At 45.0% G+C, this 15,677-nt stretch overlaps 1 protein-coding gene across 1 annotated transcript in view; it reads right to left on the bottom strand.

Moving 5' to 3' along the window:
• Positions 1-15,677, bottom strand: part of LOC128641952 (carbonic anhydrase 4-like) — a 241,488-nt gene that overhangs the window by 105,474 nt on the left and 120,337 nt on the right. Inside the window, exons 5-6 of the mRNA XM_053694553.1 lie at positions 13,893-14,038; positions 10,903-10,992 (exon numbers count right to left, since the gene is read on the bottom strand). Coding sequence (XP_053550528.1) covers positions 10,903-10,992; positions 13,893-14,038 — 236 coding nt within the window. The remainder of the gene's footprint in view (positions 1-10,902; positions 10,993-13,892; positions 14,039-15,677) is intronic.

Consider the following 15,677-nt stretch of genomic DNA (forward strand, 5'->3'; position numbering starts at 1 on the left):
GAATGCCGACTTGGGGATAGCCTCCGGGGCCAGGGGAATCTGCCAGTAACCTTTGCAGAGGTCAATAGTGGTCAGGTAATTTCCCCTGGCTATACGATCGAGTAGCTCGTCTACCCTGGGCATAGGGTAAGCGTCCGTCACAGTATTTTCATTGAGCCTCCGATAGTCTACGCAGAACCGGGTGGTCGCATCTTTCTTGGGCACCAAGACAACTGGGGAGGCCCAGGGACTATCGGAGGGCTCAATTACCCTGAGCTGGAGCATCTCATCGATCTCCTTCTTCATTCCTGTCCTAACTGCTTCAGGGATTCGGTACGGAGCCTGGCGCAAGGGAGCTTGTCCCGGAGTATCTACCTGGTGGGTGGTTAAAGTAGTGTACCCTGGCTTCGGGGAGAAGGTGAGGTGTTTGGACTGGAGGAGTTGGTTGAGCTGCTCCCTTTCAGTGGGGCTAAGTCGGTCCCCTATCTGAACCTGCGCCACTATACCTGTGGGGAGGCTCTTTTCTAATAGGTCTGGAATGGGTAAACTGTCGGGGTCTTCCTGAGGGGAACAACATACGGCCGTCACGTTCTCTGGTCGCTCAAAATATTCCTTGAGCATGTTACATGGAATGTCTTTCTAAGATTGTTGTCGTGGCAGCTAGCTATCACATAAGTGGTGTCTCCCCTTTTCTCTACGATCTGGTAGGGACCCTGCCAGGACGCCTGCAATTTGTCTGTCTTCACCGGCTTAAGTACTAACACCTTTTGTCCTATGGTGAAGATTCTCTTTCGGGCCCCCCGATCGTACCATACTTTCTGTCTTCTCTGGGCCAACTGGAGATTAGCCCGCACGGATTTGGCTAATTGCTCCATTCGGTCCCTGAGTTCCAGCACGTATGGCACAATGGGGGACACCGTCAGCCTCCATCTCTCCCTCCCAGTGCTCCCGGATCAGGTTTAGGGGTCCCCGTACCTTTCTTCCGTAGAGCAACTCGAAGGGAGAGAACCCTGTCGTTTCCTGGGGCACCTCCCGATAAGCAAATAGGAGGTGCGGCAGGAAGCGTTCCCAGTCTCGGTATTCCTGAGTGAACGTCTTGAGCATTTGCTTGAGGGTCCCATTGAACCTCTCACACAGCCCGTTCGTCTGGGGGTGGTATGGGGAGCTTAGGAGGGACTTAATTTTGCAAACCTGCCAGAGTTGTTGGGTCAATTCAGCCGTAAATTGGGTGCCTCGGTCGGATAGGATTTCTTTTGGAAATCCTACCCGGGAGAACACCTGTACTAGTGCATTCGCTACCGTATCCGCTTGTATGTTGGATAGGGCGACAGCCTCTGGGTACCTGGTAGCGTAGTCCACTACGGTAAGAATGTATCGCTTACCGGAGGGACTAGGGGTAGCCAGTGGTCCCACTAGGTCAATAGCAACCCGGCTGAAGGGTTCCTCTACAATGGGCATATTTACTAGCTGGGCTTTAGGGTGATCGCCTCGCCTTCCTACTCGTTGACACACATCGCAGGTGTTACAGTAAGTTCTAACGTCAGCGTGCACCCCTGGCCAAAAGAACGTGTGAGTAATGCGGTGTAGGGTACGGGTAACGGCTAGGTGGCCTGCTAAGGGGATGTCGTGGCCTATTTTGAGGATTTCTTGACGGTATTTGTGGGGCACTACCAGCTGTCGCCTACGCTGTCCCCTTTTCTCTGTCCAGCGGTATAGTTTCCCTTTTTCCCATAAGAATGTTTCGTTATCTGCCCCGCCCCCTCCGGTCTCTGCTCGTTCCCGGTACTTTTGTAAGGTCGGGTCAGTCTTAGACTCTGCCTCGAAAGCATCTGGGGTGTCCCAGGGTATGGGGCCTAACCTGTCAGGCAAGGTCGGGGTAGGTCTTACCTGTGTCTCCCGCACTGGTGAAAGCTCTCGCTCCGTCCGGGCTTGGGCCCGTGTAGTCACTGGGTCCGCCTCGTTGTTGCATACTGGAGCATAGGCAGAAGTCATGGGGCCCAAATCGTTGCCCAGTAGTACTTCGGCAGGTAAATTATCCATTAGGCCCACGTTCACAGCCCCCTTTCCCGCTCCCCAATCAAGATGCACTTTAGCTGTTGGAATTTTGTACACATCCCCCCCCGCCACTCTAACGGCCACAGTCTGTCCGGATCGCTTGTGCTCTGGCACCAAATGACTCTGTACCAGCGTGATAGTAGCCCCTGTGTCTCGCAATCCCTCGGTAGATCGCCCCTCGAGCCATACCCTCTGCCGATGGTGCTGGCGGTTATCTGAGGCAGCATATACAGGGTCTGCCTCGTGAAGCGGCCCCACATATCCCTCCATAGGGGCCTCTTGGTTAACACAGAGGGCCCGGGCCGGACGATAGGACCCAGAGGGGTAATTGTAATTCCTGGGTGTCTGGTGCGTATTAAGGGGGCAGCTAGCCATGAAATGCCCTGGTTGCTTGCATCGGTGGCAAGTCGGTCTGGGACGCTCAGAGCTGTTATTGGGTGGTCCTGAGTGTCGGACGGGCCCTGTGGGCACCGGGGCTCGGAATTCAGCACGAGGGGGTGCACGGTAAACCTCTCTGGGTTCGACCCGTGCTGGAACTCGGTAGTTCATGGGTTCGTGAAGACGGGAGTCATAATGTTCATCGGCCAATTTGGCTGCTTCTTCTAAGGTAGAAGGCCGCCTGTCTCGCAGCCATTCCTTCCCTTGCTGTTCCATGCCATTATAAAAATGTTCTAAGAGAAACAATTGTAAAATTTCCTCCCCAGTCACCGCTTTACTTCCGCTCAGCCAGTGATTTGCCGCTCTCCGCATTCGGTGCGCCCATTCCATATGGGTATCGTTAGGCTTCTTTTCCGTGCCCCGAAACTGTCGGCGATACGTGTCCGGAGTTACAGCGTATCGTCGCAACAGTGTCTCCTTAACTAGCTCATACTGTGTCACTTCATCAGCACCCAGAGTACGAAAGGCTTCCAGGGCTCGCCCGGATAGTTTCCCAGACAATATCGTGGGCCACTCTCTGTTGGGAATCTGGTGCAGGGCACATTGCCTTTCGAAGTCCGCCAAATATTCATCAATCCCTGTCTCGCTCTCTAGGAAGGGTCGAAATGCCGCATAGGGTATCTTGGGCCTCCCAGCATTTTCGACAGGGATGATTACCTGCGGGGCTTCAGCATTGCGGTGTGCGTTCGCTAGGTTGAGTTCGTGGGCTCGAGTCTCTCGTATATCCTTGTCCGCCTCCGCCATCAACTGCTGTACCAATTCCATGGAGTGGTTCGGCCCGTATAATGAGAGCCTTTCCCGAACAATCCTGGTTTTTTCGTCACTAATCGTGGTCGGTGTTTCCGCCATTGTGAAGCTCTGATCCAGTTCGGTCAATTCTGTGATCAGCTCTCTCCTCGGCCGGTTGCTGGCGTACCCCCCTCTGCTTTCAAGTAAATCCTTTAGGGTTGTACGCTTCAATTTTTCGTAAGCGCTCTCCATCCGTTCTGTACCTCTCCTAGGAAATCCAGGAAAATCCCGCCGCTGCCGCCAAATGTTACGGTTACCCTTAGTCTCGCTGAGAGATGGACCGCTTAGTAGCCTGGATCCCTATTGCTAAAGAGGGGAGAAGCTGCTTTCCATAGTATTCTATATGAGTCTCGCAAATATAGAATAATCTCCCTTAGCTGCAGTACAGCTAGGATACCCTTCTGCCCACAAAAACGAGTCAACGCTGCGATTGAGGGTCAAACAAGAACTCAGGGCTGGGATGCCCAGCCTGCTTTTTATTAAGGTTACATGCACACAGGGCACTCCCAGGGGGAGAGGGGGGGAAGCACAAAATCCCCCATCACACATTTAGATAGAGAGCACTGTCCTTTGACAGGCCACAATAGGATTACAGTACTTAAGATAACAAGTTTACAAGTTCATCTTATCAATTAGCAGTCTGGCTCCAGAGGTGATTAGACAATAGTTTCTAAAAGCTGAAAAAAAAGAGTTAACTCTTTATGAAATGAAACTTGTTACGGTTTTCTTGGAGCCCTTCTTAGGCGCTGGCTTGCTGGTTCAGGCATTGCTGCTGGGAAATAAGCTCTGCACAACAAAATAACTAATGCTTCTGTAACAGTGTACTTGGGTAGCCCATCACCAAAAACATGAAAGAGAGCACATTGAGGCGTCAATGCTATATCTATATTTATGGAATGCAGGAGTACTTCAACATCTCTCCAAAGAGTACATATTTTTGGGCAGGTCCACCATATATGAGGGTAAGAACCGTCCCCTCCGAACTGTCTCCAGCAAGCCGACGAGGAGCCCACGAACATTTTGGACAACCTGGTGGGAACCCTGTACCATCTTAATAAAAGCTTTATGTAGCCTTCAAATATTGTCACACAGTGTATTGTTTTCTTCGCTAAAGTCCCCAAAGTGGTAAGTATAATTTTTTTAATATTTAGACACTCTACAACTATGTTATGGGCACTTATTGTTTATATATATATATAGTCCAGCATAGAACTGTACACCATGTCTAGAACAACTGCCAAGGTGCAATGTCAAAAACGATATCCAATTTTCCAGAGAAAAGACAACACTCACTGGTCTTAAAAAAGTCAAAATTAACTTTTAATCATGTAAAGGGTTAAAACCAAGGGATAAACATGACCTTTCGATGCCTTACTGGCATCTTTATCAAATGTCCCAAAAAGAGAAGGAGTTGTTCCTGAGAAGGCACATCAGCTATGTGATGTCCCGGTGAAAGCGTAAAGACACTGGCTATCTTTTGCCAATTTATAGTAACTGGGATTGAGGCTGATTGCAGCTTTGTTTCAGACCTCTTTGCGCCGTAAGTAGAGAAATCCGCCACACCCACAATGCTGTTGATAGGTCAATTTACTTCGTCACTATCACAGCTGTCTCCTGCAGCGAGTAAACACATGGCTAACTACCATATACGTCAGGAAGTTCCTTATTCTCCGCCCTCCAGAGTTGCGGCTCACGAACCTCTTGGCTTAAGGAGACTGAAGCGTCATTGCACACGCCCACTTATGCCGTCCCCAACGGGGCCAGAGCCAATCATATGACGTCAAATTGTGTGAATGGGAAAAGCTTGACTGATAGATGCTCCGTCCAAATTCCTCTGGCATATCTTTGCCGTTATCGGAGAACGAAATCCTCATCTAGCGGACCTGGGCTGTAATGCACACTCACTCCTCCCCTTGTGTCTACGATGATCGTGACAGTCAAAGGTCATATAGAGCAGAGAGATTTAGGGTGTTTAACACATATACACATGCTGAAGAATAGTATATGCCCCACACATCGCGGGTACTCCCCAAATATTTCAATATAGGCACCATTGTGAGAGTGTAAATACAATGGGTCGCAGGTCAAAGTGTATGGTATTCAGACTTTGTTTTGTACACGTTATCCATGTATATCAGCATGTGGGGTGTTGGATCCCCTCAGTTACATAGCGCTATGTATAGTACAAAAAATAGGCAAGCCAGAAAAGAAGAAAAGAGAAAGAAAAAAGGAAAGAGAAAAAGAGAAAGAAAAAGAAAGAGAGTGAGTGCAGAGTTAAATAAGTAAAGCTATGGAAGTCCCCCTTCATCAGTGATAGGAGATACTGTATTAGTTGACTGTAGACTTATAGAAACAAGACACAAACCGTCATTTATCCAATAAAGGGTCCAAAATCAAGTTTGATGTTAGACCCCATGGCCGTACCTGCTGTCTGTAAATAAAAAGACTTTTCAAAGGAAAAATAATTTTTTTGTAAGGCAGTGCTCCATCAGATCTAACAAACATTCTAGTGAATTTGGGGTCTAACTTGGCCCCTGTATATGCCAACATCTACACGCTTTGGTACGAACTTCAAATTATGAAACCCACAGAACATCCGAATATCAGGATGTATACTAGGTATATAGATGACCTGTTTTTGGTATGGAATGGGAGTGTAACCAATCTGTTAGATTGGGTGGAACAGCTAAATAACAAAAATACCCCTATACGGTTTAAAATGGAGTATGACAATAATCAAATACATTTTTTGGACCTTAATATTTTTAAAGTCAAAGCACACCAGAGCATGAGGTTTGGCACATCATTATACACCAAAGTCACAGATAGGAACTCATTACTACTAGACTCTAGCTATCATCCTCTGCACCAGAAGCTGGGGATCATCTCCTCTCAACTCACGAGAGTAATAAGAAATAACTCTGAGCCTGCACTAAGTGAATCACAACTTGATTCTATGTGTCTAAAATTGGAAGCAAGAAACTATGATAAACATGACATTATCAAGGCAAGACATGCATTGGAAGACTCCAGTCAAGAGACGCTCATAATGACCAAGGGTGTGTCTAACATGGATGACAAACCACTGAATTTCATCACTACGTTCTCACCTCTACATACCACCATACATGAATCAGTTCGGAAAAGAGATGGGATCTCCTTGAAACTGATAAGGGTCTTGCTAACTGGAAAATGAAACCACTTAGAGTGGTGTACAGACGAGCAAAAAGCATCAAGGATTTACTCATGAAAACAGCCCCTAAGGATAGCTACCAGACTGATACATGGTTAAAATCGAGAAAAAAAGGTTGTTATCGTTGTGGTGAATGTGTCACCTGCAATTCAATGCAGACAGGGGACTCTTTTCAACATCCGCACAAAAACAAACGGTATTCTATACGACATTGTTTGACTTGCAACAGTTCATTTGTTATTTATATATTAATTTGCCCATGTTCTCTATTTTAAGTGGGTAAAACGACCACCCCGTTCAAAGACAGAATGGCCAACCACAGATGCTCTATCAGAGATGCACTCAAAAAAGGAAATTCAGATCTCCCTGTCACTCAACACTTTGCGGTACACAAGCACAATCTGTCAAGTCTGTGATGTATGATCATTGATCATCTGCCAATACCAAAGAGGGGAGGTGATCGAGCTAAAATGCTATTGCAATTAGAATCCAGATGGATATACATGCTGGACACTGTGTCCCCAAAGGGGCTGAACATCAAACGTGATTTTGGACCCTTTATTGGATAAATGACTGTTTGTGTCTTGTTTCTATAAGTCTACAGTCAACTAATACAGTATCTCCTATCACTGATTATTATTATCGGTTATTTGTAGAGCGCCAACAGATTCCGCAGCGCTATGAACAAAATGATGAAGGGGGGCGTCCATAGCTTTACTTATTTAACTCTGCACTCACTCTTTCTTTCTTTTTCCTTTTTCTCTTTTCTTTTTTCTTTCTCTTTTCTTCTTTTCTGGCTTGCCTATTTTTTGTACTATACATGGCGCTATGTAACTGAGGGGATCCAACACCCCTCATGCTGATATACATGGATTATGTGTACAAAACAAAGTCTGAATACCATACACTTTGACCTGCGACCCATTGTATTTACACTCTCACAATGGTGCCTATATTGAAATATTTGGGGAGTACCCGCAATGTTGGGGCATATACTATTCTTCAGCATGTGTATATGTGTTAAACACCCTAAATCTCTCTGCTCTATATGGCCTTTGACTGTCACGATCATCGTAGACACAAGGGGAGGAGGGAGTGTGCATTACAGCCCGGTCCGCTAGATGAGGATTTCGTTCTCCGATAACGGCAAAGATATGCCAGAGGAATTTGGACGGAGCATCTATCAGTCAAGCTTTTCCCATTCACACAATTTGACGTCATATGATTGGCTCTGGCCCCGTTGGGGACGGCATAAGTGGGCGTGTGCAATGACGCTTCAGTCTCCTTAAGCCAAGAGGTTCGTGAGCCGCAACTCTGGAGGGCGGAGAATAAGGAACTTCCTGACGTATATGGTAGTTAGCCATGTGTTTACTCGCTGCAGGAGACAGCTGTGATAGTGACGAAGTAAATTGACCTATCAACAGCATTGTGGGTGTGGCGGATTTCTCTACTTACGGCGCAAAGAGGTCTGAAACACAGCTGCAATCAGCCTCAATCCCAGTTACTATAAATTGGCAAAAGATAGCCAGTGTCTTTACGCTTTCACCGGGACATCACATAGCTGATGTGCCTTCTCAGGAACAACTCCTTCTCTTTTTGGGACATTTGATAAAGATGCCAGTAAGGCATCGAAAGGTCATGTTTATCCCTTGGTTTTAACCCTTTACATGATTAAAAGTTAATTTTTACTTTTTTAAGACCAGTGAGTGCTGTCTTTTCTCTGGAACTATATATATATATATATATATATATATATATATATATATATATATATATATATATATATATATATATATATATAGCCACCAAAAAAAAGAAAAGGAAGGTTTATGTGTTGCACAATATCACTCTAGAGGGAAGGTTTATGTGTTGCACATTATGACACTATAGGGAAGGTTTATGTGTTGCACAATATGACACTAGAGGGAAGGTTTATGTGTTGCACAATATGACACTAGAGGGAAGGTTTATGTGTTGCACAATATGACACTAGAGGGAAGGTTTATGTGTTGCGCAATATCACTCTAGAGGGAAGGTTTATGTGTTGCACAATATGACACTAGAGGGAAGGTTTATGTGTTGCACAATATGACACTAGAGGGAAGGCTTATGTGTTGCACAATATAACTCTAGAGGGAAGGCTTATGTGTTGCACAATATGACACTAGAGGGAAGGTTTATGTGTTGCACATTATGACACTAGAGGGAAGGTTTATGTGTTGCACAATATGACACTAGAGGGAAAATGTATGTGTTGCGCAATATGACACTAGAGGGAAGATTTATGTGTTGCGCAATATGACACTAGAGGGAAGGTTTATGTGTTGCACAATATACTATAGAGGGAAGGTTTATGTGTTGCGCAATAAACTATAGAGGGAAGGTTTATGTGTTGCGCAATATTACACTAGAGGGAAGGTTTATGTGTTGCACAATATACTATAGAGGGAAGGTTTATGTGTTGCACAATATACTATAGAGGGAAGGTTTATGTGTTGCGCAATATACTATAGAGGGAAGATTCATGTGTTGCACAATATACTATAGAGGGAAGGTTTATGTGTTGCACAATATACTATAGAGGGAAGGTTTATGTGTTGCACAATATACTATAGAGGGAAGATTCATGTGTTGCACAATATACTATAGAGGGAAGGTTTATGTGTTGCACAATATACTATAGAGGGAAGGTTTATGTGTTGCGCAATATACTATAGAGGGAAGATTCATGTGTTGCACAATATACTATAGAGGGAAGGTTTATGTGTTGCACAATATACTATAGAGGGAAGGTTTATGTGTTGCGCAATATACTATAGAGGGAAGATTCATGTGTTGCACAATATACTATAGAGGGAAGGTTTATGTGTTGCACAATATGACACTAGAGGAAAGGTTTATGTGTTGCACAATATACTATAGAGGAAAGGTTTATGTGTTGCGCAATATGACACTAGAGGGAAGGTTTATGTGTTGCACAATATACTATAGAGGGAAGGTTTATGTGTTGCGCAATATACTATAGAGGGAAGATTCATGTGTTGGACAATATACTATAGAGGGAAGGTTTATGTGTTGCACAATATACTATAGAGGGAAGGTTTATGTGTTGCACAATATACTATAGAGGGAAGGTTTATGTGTTGCACAATATACTATAGAGGAAAGGTTTATGTGTTGCGCAATATACTATAGAGGGAAGGTTTATGTGTTGCGCAATATGACACTAGAGGGAAGGTTTATGTGTTGCACAATACGACACTAGAGGGAAGGTTTATGTGTTGCACAATATACTATAGAGGGAAGGTTTATGTGTTGCGCAATATACTATAGAGGGAAGGTTTATGTGTTGCGCAATATACTATAGAGGGAAGATTCATGTGTTGCACAATATACTATAGAGGGAAGGTTTATGTGTTGCACAATATACTATAGAGGGAAGGTTTATGTGTTGCGCAATATGACACTAGAGGGAAGGTTTATGTGTTGCGCAATATACTATAGAGGGAAGGTTTATGTGTTGCGCAATATGACACTAGAGGGAAGGTTTATGTGTTGCACAATACGACACTAGAGGGAAGGTTTATGTGTTGCACAATACGACACTAGAGGGAAGGTTTATGTGTTGCACAATATACTATAGAGGGAAGGTTTATGTGTTGCACAATATACTATAGAGAGAAGGTTTATGTGTTGCACAATATACTATAGAGAGAAGGTTTATGTGTTGCACAATATACTATAGAGGGAAGGTTTATGTGTTGCACAATATACTATAGAGGGAAGGTTTATGTGTTGCACAATATACTATAGAGGGAAGGTTTATGTGTTGCACAATATACTGTAGAGAGAAGGTTTATGTGTTGCACAATATACTATAGAGGGAAGGTTTATGTGTTGCGCAATATGACACTAGAGGGAAGGTTTATGTGTTGCACAATATACTATAGAGGGAAGGTTTATGTGTTGCACAATATACTATAGAGGGAAGGTTTATGTGTTGCGCAATATACTATAGAGGGAAGATTCATGTGTTGCACAATATACTGTAGAGGGAAGGTTTATGTGTTGCACAATATACTATAGAGGGAAGGTTTATGTGTTGCGCAATATGACACTAGAGGGAAGGTTTATGTGTTGCACAATACGACACTAGAGGGAAGGTTTATGTGTTGCACAATATACTATAGAGGGAAGGTTTATGTGTTGCACAATATACTATAGAGGGAAGGTTTATGTGTTGCGCAATATACTATAGAGGGAAGATTCATGTGTTGCACAATATACTGTAGAGGGAAGGTTTATGTGTTGCACAATATACTATAGAGGGAAGGTTTATGTGTTGCGCAATATGACACTAGAGGGAAGGTTTATGTGTTGCGCAATATACTATAGAGGAAAGGTTTGTGTTGTTCATTGGATGATTCTTTTTTACATTTCTCACTCACATCAATGAAGAATCCCAGCACTGCCATCCCAGTTGGATCATTCTTGGCTTCAGTTAGGTTCATATTTTCTTTTGTGTGAACAATGTGCATCTATAGAGAGAGGATTATTGGTTATATACACCGCTTAAGGCAGGATATAAAACCACAGAACTCATTCCAATACATCAGAAAAGCCACCCGCAAATATCAGATAATGCACACTCACTGTGTGTGAGTACTACAGGTAATGCACACTCGCTGCGTGTGAGTACTACAGGTAATGCGCACTTGCTGCGTGTGAGTACTACAGGTAATGCGCACTCAATGTGTGTGAGTACTACAGGTAATGCACGCTCGCTGTGTGTGAGTACTACAGGTAATGCGCACTCGCTGTGTGTGAGTACTACCGGTAATGCGCACTCTCTGTGTGTGAGTACTACAGGTAATGTGCGCTCGCTGTGTGTGAGTACTACAGGTAATGCGCGCTCGCGCTGTGTGAGTACTACCGGTAATGCGCATTCGCTGCGTGTGAGTACTACAGGTAATGCGCACTCTCTGTGTGTGAGTACTACAGGTAATGCGCACTCTCTGTGTGTGAGTTCTACAGGTAATGCGCGCTCGCTGTGTGTGAGTACTACAGGTAATGCGCGCTCGCTGTGTGTGAGTACTACAGGTAATGCTCACTCGCTGTGTGTGAGTACTACCGGTAATGCGCATTCGCTGCGTGTGAGTACTACAGGTAATGCACACTCGCTGTGTGTGAGTACTACAGGTATTGCACGCTCGCTGTGTGTGAGTACTACAGGTAATGCACGCTCGCTGTGTGTGAGTACTACAGGTAATGCGCACTCTCTGTGTGTGAGTACTACAGGTAATGCACACTCGCTGTGTGTGAGTACTACCAGTAATGCGCATTCGCTGCGTGTGAGTACTACAGGTAATGCGCACTCTCTGTGTGTGAGTACTATAGGTAATGCGCACTCTCTGTGTGTGAGTACTACAGGTAATGCACACTCACTGTGTGTGAGTACTACAGGTAATGCGCTCTTGCTGTGTGTGAGTACTACAGGTAATGTGCATTCGCTGTGTGTGAGTACTACAGGTAATGCGCACTCTCTGTGTGTGAGTACTACAGGTAATGCACGCTCGCTGTGTGTGAGTACTACAGGTAATGCACGCTCGCTGCATGTGAGTACTACAGGTAATGCGCACTCGCTGCGTGTGAGTACTACCGGTAATGCGCTCTTGCTGTGTGTGAGTACTACAGGTAATGCGCACTCGCTGTGTGTGAGTACTACAGGTAATGCGCACTCGATGTGTGTGAGTACTACAGGTAATGCGCACTCGCTGTGTGTGAGTACTACAGGTAATGCGCACTCGCTGTGTGTGAGTACTACAGGTAATGCGCACTCGCTGTGTGTGAGTACTACCGGTAATGCGCTCTTGCTGTGTGTGAGTACTACAGGTAATGCGCACTCTCTGTGTGTGAGTGCTACAGGTAATGCGCACTCGCTGTGTGTGAGTACTACAGGTAATGCACGCTTGCTGTGTGTGAGTACTACAGGTAATGCACGCTTGCTGTGTGTGAGTACTACAGGTAATGCACGCTCGCTGTGTGTGAGTACTACAGGTAATGCGCATTCGCTGCGTGTGAGTACTACAGGTAATGCGCACTCTCTGTGTGTGAGTACTACAGGTAATGCGCACTCTCTGTGTGTGAGTACTACAGGTAATGTGCGCTCGCTGTGTGTGAGTACTACAGGTAATGCGCACTCGCTGTGTGTGAGTACTACAGGTAATGCGCACTCGCTGTGTGTGAGTACTACAGGTAATGCGCACTCGCTGTGTGTGAGTACTACAGGTAATGCGCGCTCGCTGTGTGTAAATAAGTCAGGTGATGCGTGCTCTCTGTGTATAAATAAGTCAGGTGATGCATGCTCGCTGTGTGTAAATAAGTCAAGTGATGCGTGCTCGCTGTGTGTAAATAAGTCAGGTGATGCGTGCTCGCTGTGTGTAAATAAGTCAGGTGATGCGTGCTCGCTGTGTGTAAATAAGTCAGGTGATGCGTGCTCTCTGTGTGTAAATAAGTCAGGTGATGCATGCTCTCTGTGTGTAAATAAGTCAAGTGATGCGTGCTCGCTGTGTGTAAATAAGTCAGGTGATTCTTGCTCGCTGTGTGTAAATAAGTCAGGTGATGCGTGCTCTCTGTGTGTAAATAAGTCAGGTGATGCGCGCTCGCTGTGTGTAAATAAGTCAGGTGATGCGCGCTTGCTGTGTGTAAATAAGTCAGGTAATGCGCACTCGCTGTGTGTGAGTACTACAGGTAATGCACACTCACTGTGTGTGAGTACTACAGGTAATGCGCGCTCGCTGTGTGTAAATAAGTCAGGTGATGCACGCTCGCTGTGTGTAAATAAGTCAGGTGATGCGCGCTCTCTGTGTGTAAATAAGTCAGGTGATGCGCGCTCGCTGTGTGTAAATAAGTTAGGTGATGCACGCTCTCTGTGTGTAAATAAGTCAGGTGATGCGCGCTGTGTGTAAATAAGTCAGGTGATGCGCGCTCGCTGTGTGTAAATAAGTCAGGTGATGCATGCTCTCTGTGAGTAAATAAGTCAGGTAATACTCGCTGTGTGTGAGTAATGCGCACTCGCTGTGTGTGAGTACTACAGGTAATGCGCACTCGCTGTGTGTGCTACAGGTAATGCGCAATCGCTGTGTATAAATAAGTCAGGTGATGCGCACTAACTGTATGTGAAAACATCAAGTAATACGCACTCTCTGTGTGTAAGTGCATACGATAATGTGTGCTCGCTGTGTGTGAGTATGTCTGGTAATGATCACTCGCTGTATGTGAATTCAACAGGTAATGAACATTTGCTGTATATAAATATGACCGTTATTGCGCACTGGCTTTGTGTGAATACAACAGATAATGCACATTCACTGTTTGTGAATATGACAGGTAATTCACGTTCACTGTGTGTAAATACAAGAGATTAATGTGCACTTGCCTCCATGGGATATTGTTTCCCATTCAGTCGATGCTCGGAGCCTGGTGATGTTAAATTTCCCCAATGAAAATGAAATGCAACAGCTGAGTAGGTTCCAGGGAGACCTCCCCCAGAGATATTAACTCCATCAGCGAGTGAGACCTCCACTACAGAGAGACAAATAATGAGTAAGTTCCAGGTAGACCTCCCCCAGAGATATTAACTCCATCAGCGAGTGAGACCTCCACTACAGAGAGACAAATACTGAGTAAGTTCCAGGGAGACCTCCCCCAGAGATATTAACTCCATCAGTTAGTGAGACCTCCTCTACAGAGAGACAAATACTGAGTAAGTTCCAGGGAGACCTCCCCCAGAGATATTAACTCCATCAGTTAGTGAGACCTCCTCTACAGAGAGACAAATACTGAGTAAGTTCCAGGGAGACCTCCCCCAGAGATATTAACTCCATCAGTTAGTGGGACCTCCTCTACAGAGAGACAAATACTGAGTAAGTTCCAGAGATCTGACTATTTAGTGTGTCCCATATGTGAGAGCGCAGGGTCTGCTGATCACTACTCATGGGTACTGTACCTCCATGCCTTCTTAGTTATCTTACTGAGTGTTATATACATGAGTGCTACTCTGTACCTGAGTGCCCACTTTGAGTGTGAGCAGTGTGCTCTGTACCTGAATGTCTATTATAAATGTATATTGCTCTGCACCTTTTATTATTGTGATTTATTTGTATAGCGCTGCAAAATTCCATAGCGCTGGGTACAGAGGGGTATACAATGACAAGGATTTGTGATAAGGTACAAAAACATAACAGACTGAACAAATCTAGTACAGGATAAAGAGGGCCCATGCTCCGAGGAGCATACAGTCTACAGGTTGGGGGTGCAGAGACTTAAGGCTTGAAGTAGCTTATCATGTGGATTGTAGTTGCAGCAGCAAGTCAATGCAGTTTAAGATTTATTTTGGCAAGGATAAAAAACAGAGGAGAGATGGTAACCCTCTCTGATTAGGTGAGTTTTCAAAGAGTATCTGAAGCTATTCAAGGTTGCAGACAGTCTTATGGAGCAGGGTTGAGACTTACAGAGCACAAGAGTAGCACGTGAGAAGTCTTGGAGGCGTAAGAGGGATGTAGAGATAATAGGAGTGGAAAGAAGTGGGTCAAAGGTTGATTGAAGAGAAGAGGTTGGGGAGTATTTGGAGATGAAAGAGGGAATATAGTTGCGAGTGAGTCTGCTGGGTGCCTTATAGGTTAGGGTTAATACTCTGAACTGTATTCTAGAGTGTATGGGTAGCCAGTGTAGAGACTAGAAGAGCGGAGCAGCTGATGTAGATCAGCGACTTAGGTGGATGAGTCTAGCTAAATCATTGGTAATAGATTGGAAGGAGGAGAGGAGGTGTTTGGGAAGGCCATTTAGAATTAGATTGCAGTAGTCAATGGTTGACCAAATGAGGGAAAAAAATATTATTTTTGTAGTTTATTGAGTAAGGAAAGATTGAATTCTAGAAATGTTTCGTAGATGTGCACGGCAGGATTTGGTGAGCACTTGTATAGATAGGAAGTAGAAAAGAGGGCGCCACATAGCGTGATACTGTTGACTCAAAGCAATGAGGGTGAATAATAATAAAGGCTTACCAAAAGGTTATGCACCGTATTGTAACCGGTGCTAGCAGGCAGACTCACACTCTCAGTGGTTAGCACACTGGGTGGCCTCAGGTGTACTGCATACAGGTGGTACTCTGCGTGGCTTGATTGAGAGTGAAAGAACGTCTGTGCAGCTTGTGTGTTAAAGA

This window comes from Bombina bombina, chromosome 11, assembly GCF_027579735.1.
Source record: "Bombina bombina isolate aBomBom1 chromosome 11, aBomBom1.pri, whole genome shotgun sequence".
Classification (NCBI taxonomy): domain Eukaryota; kingdom Metazoa; phylum Chordata; class Amphibia; order Anura; family Bombinatoridae; genus Bombina; species Bombina bombina.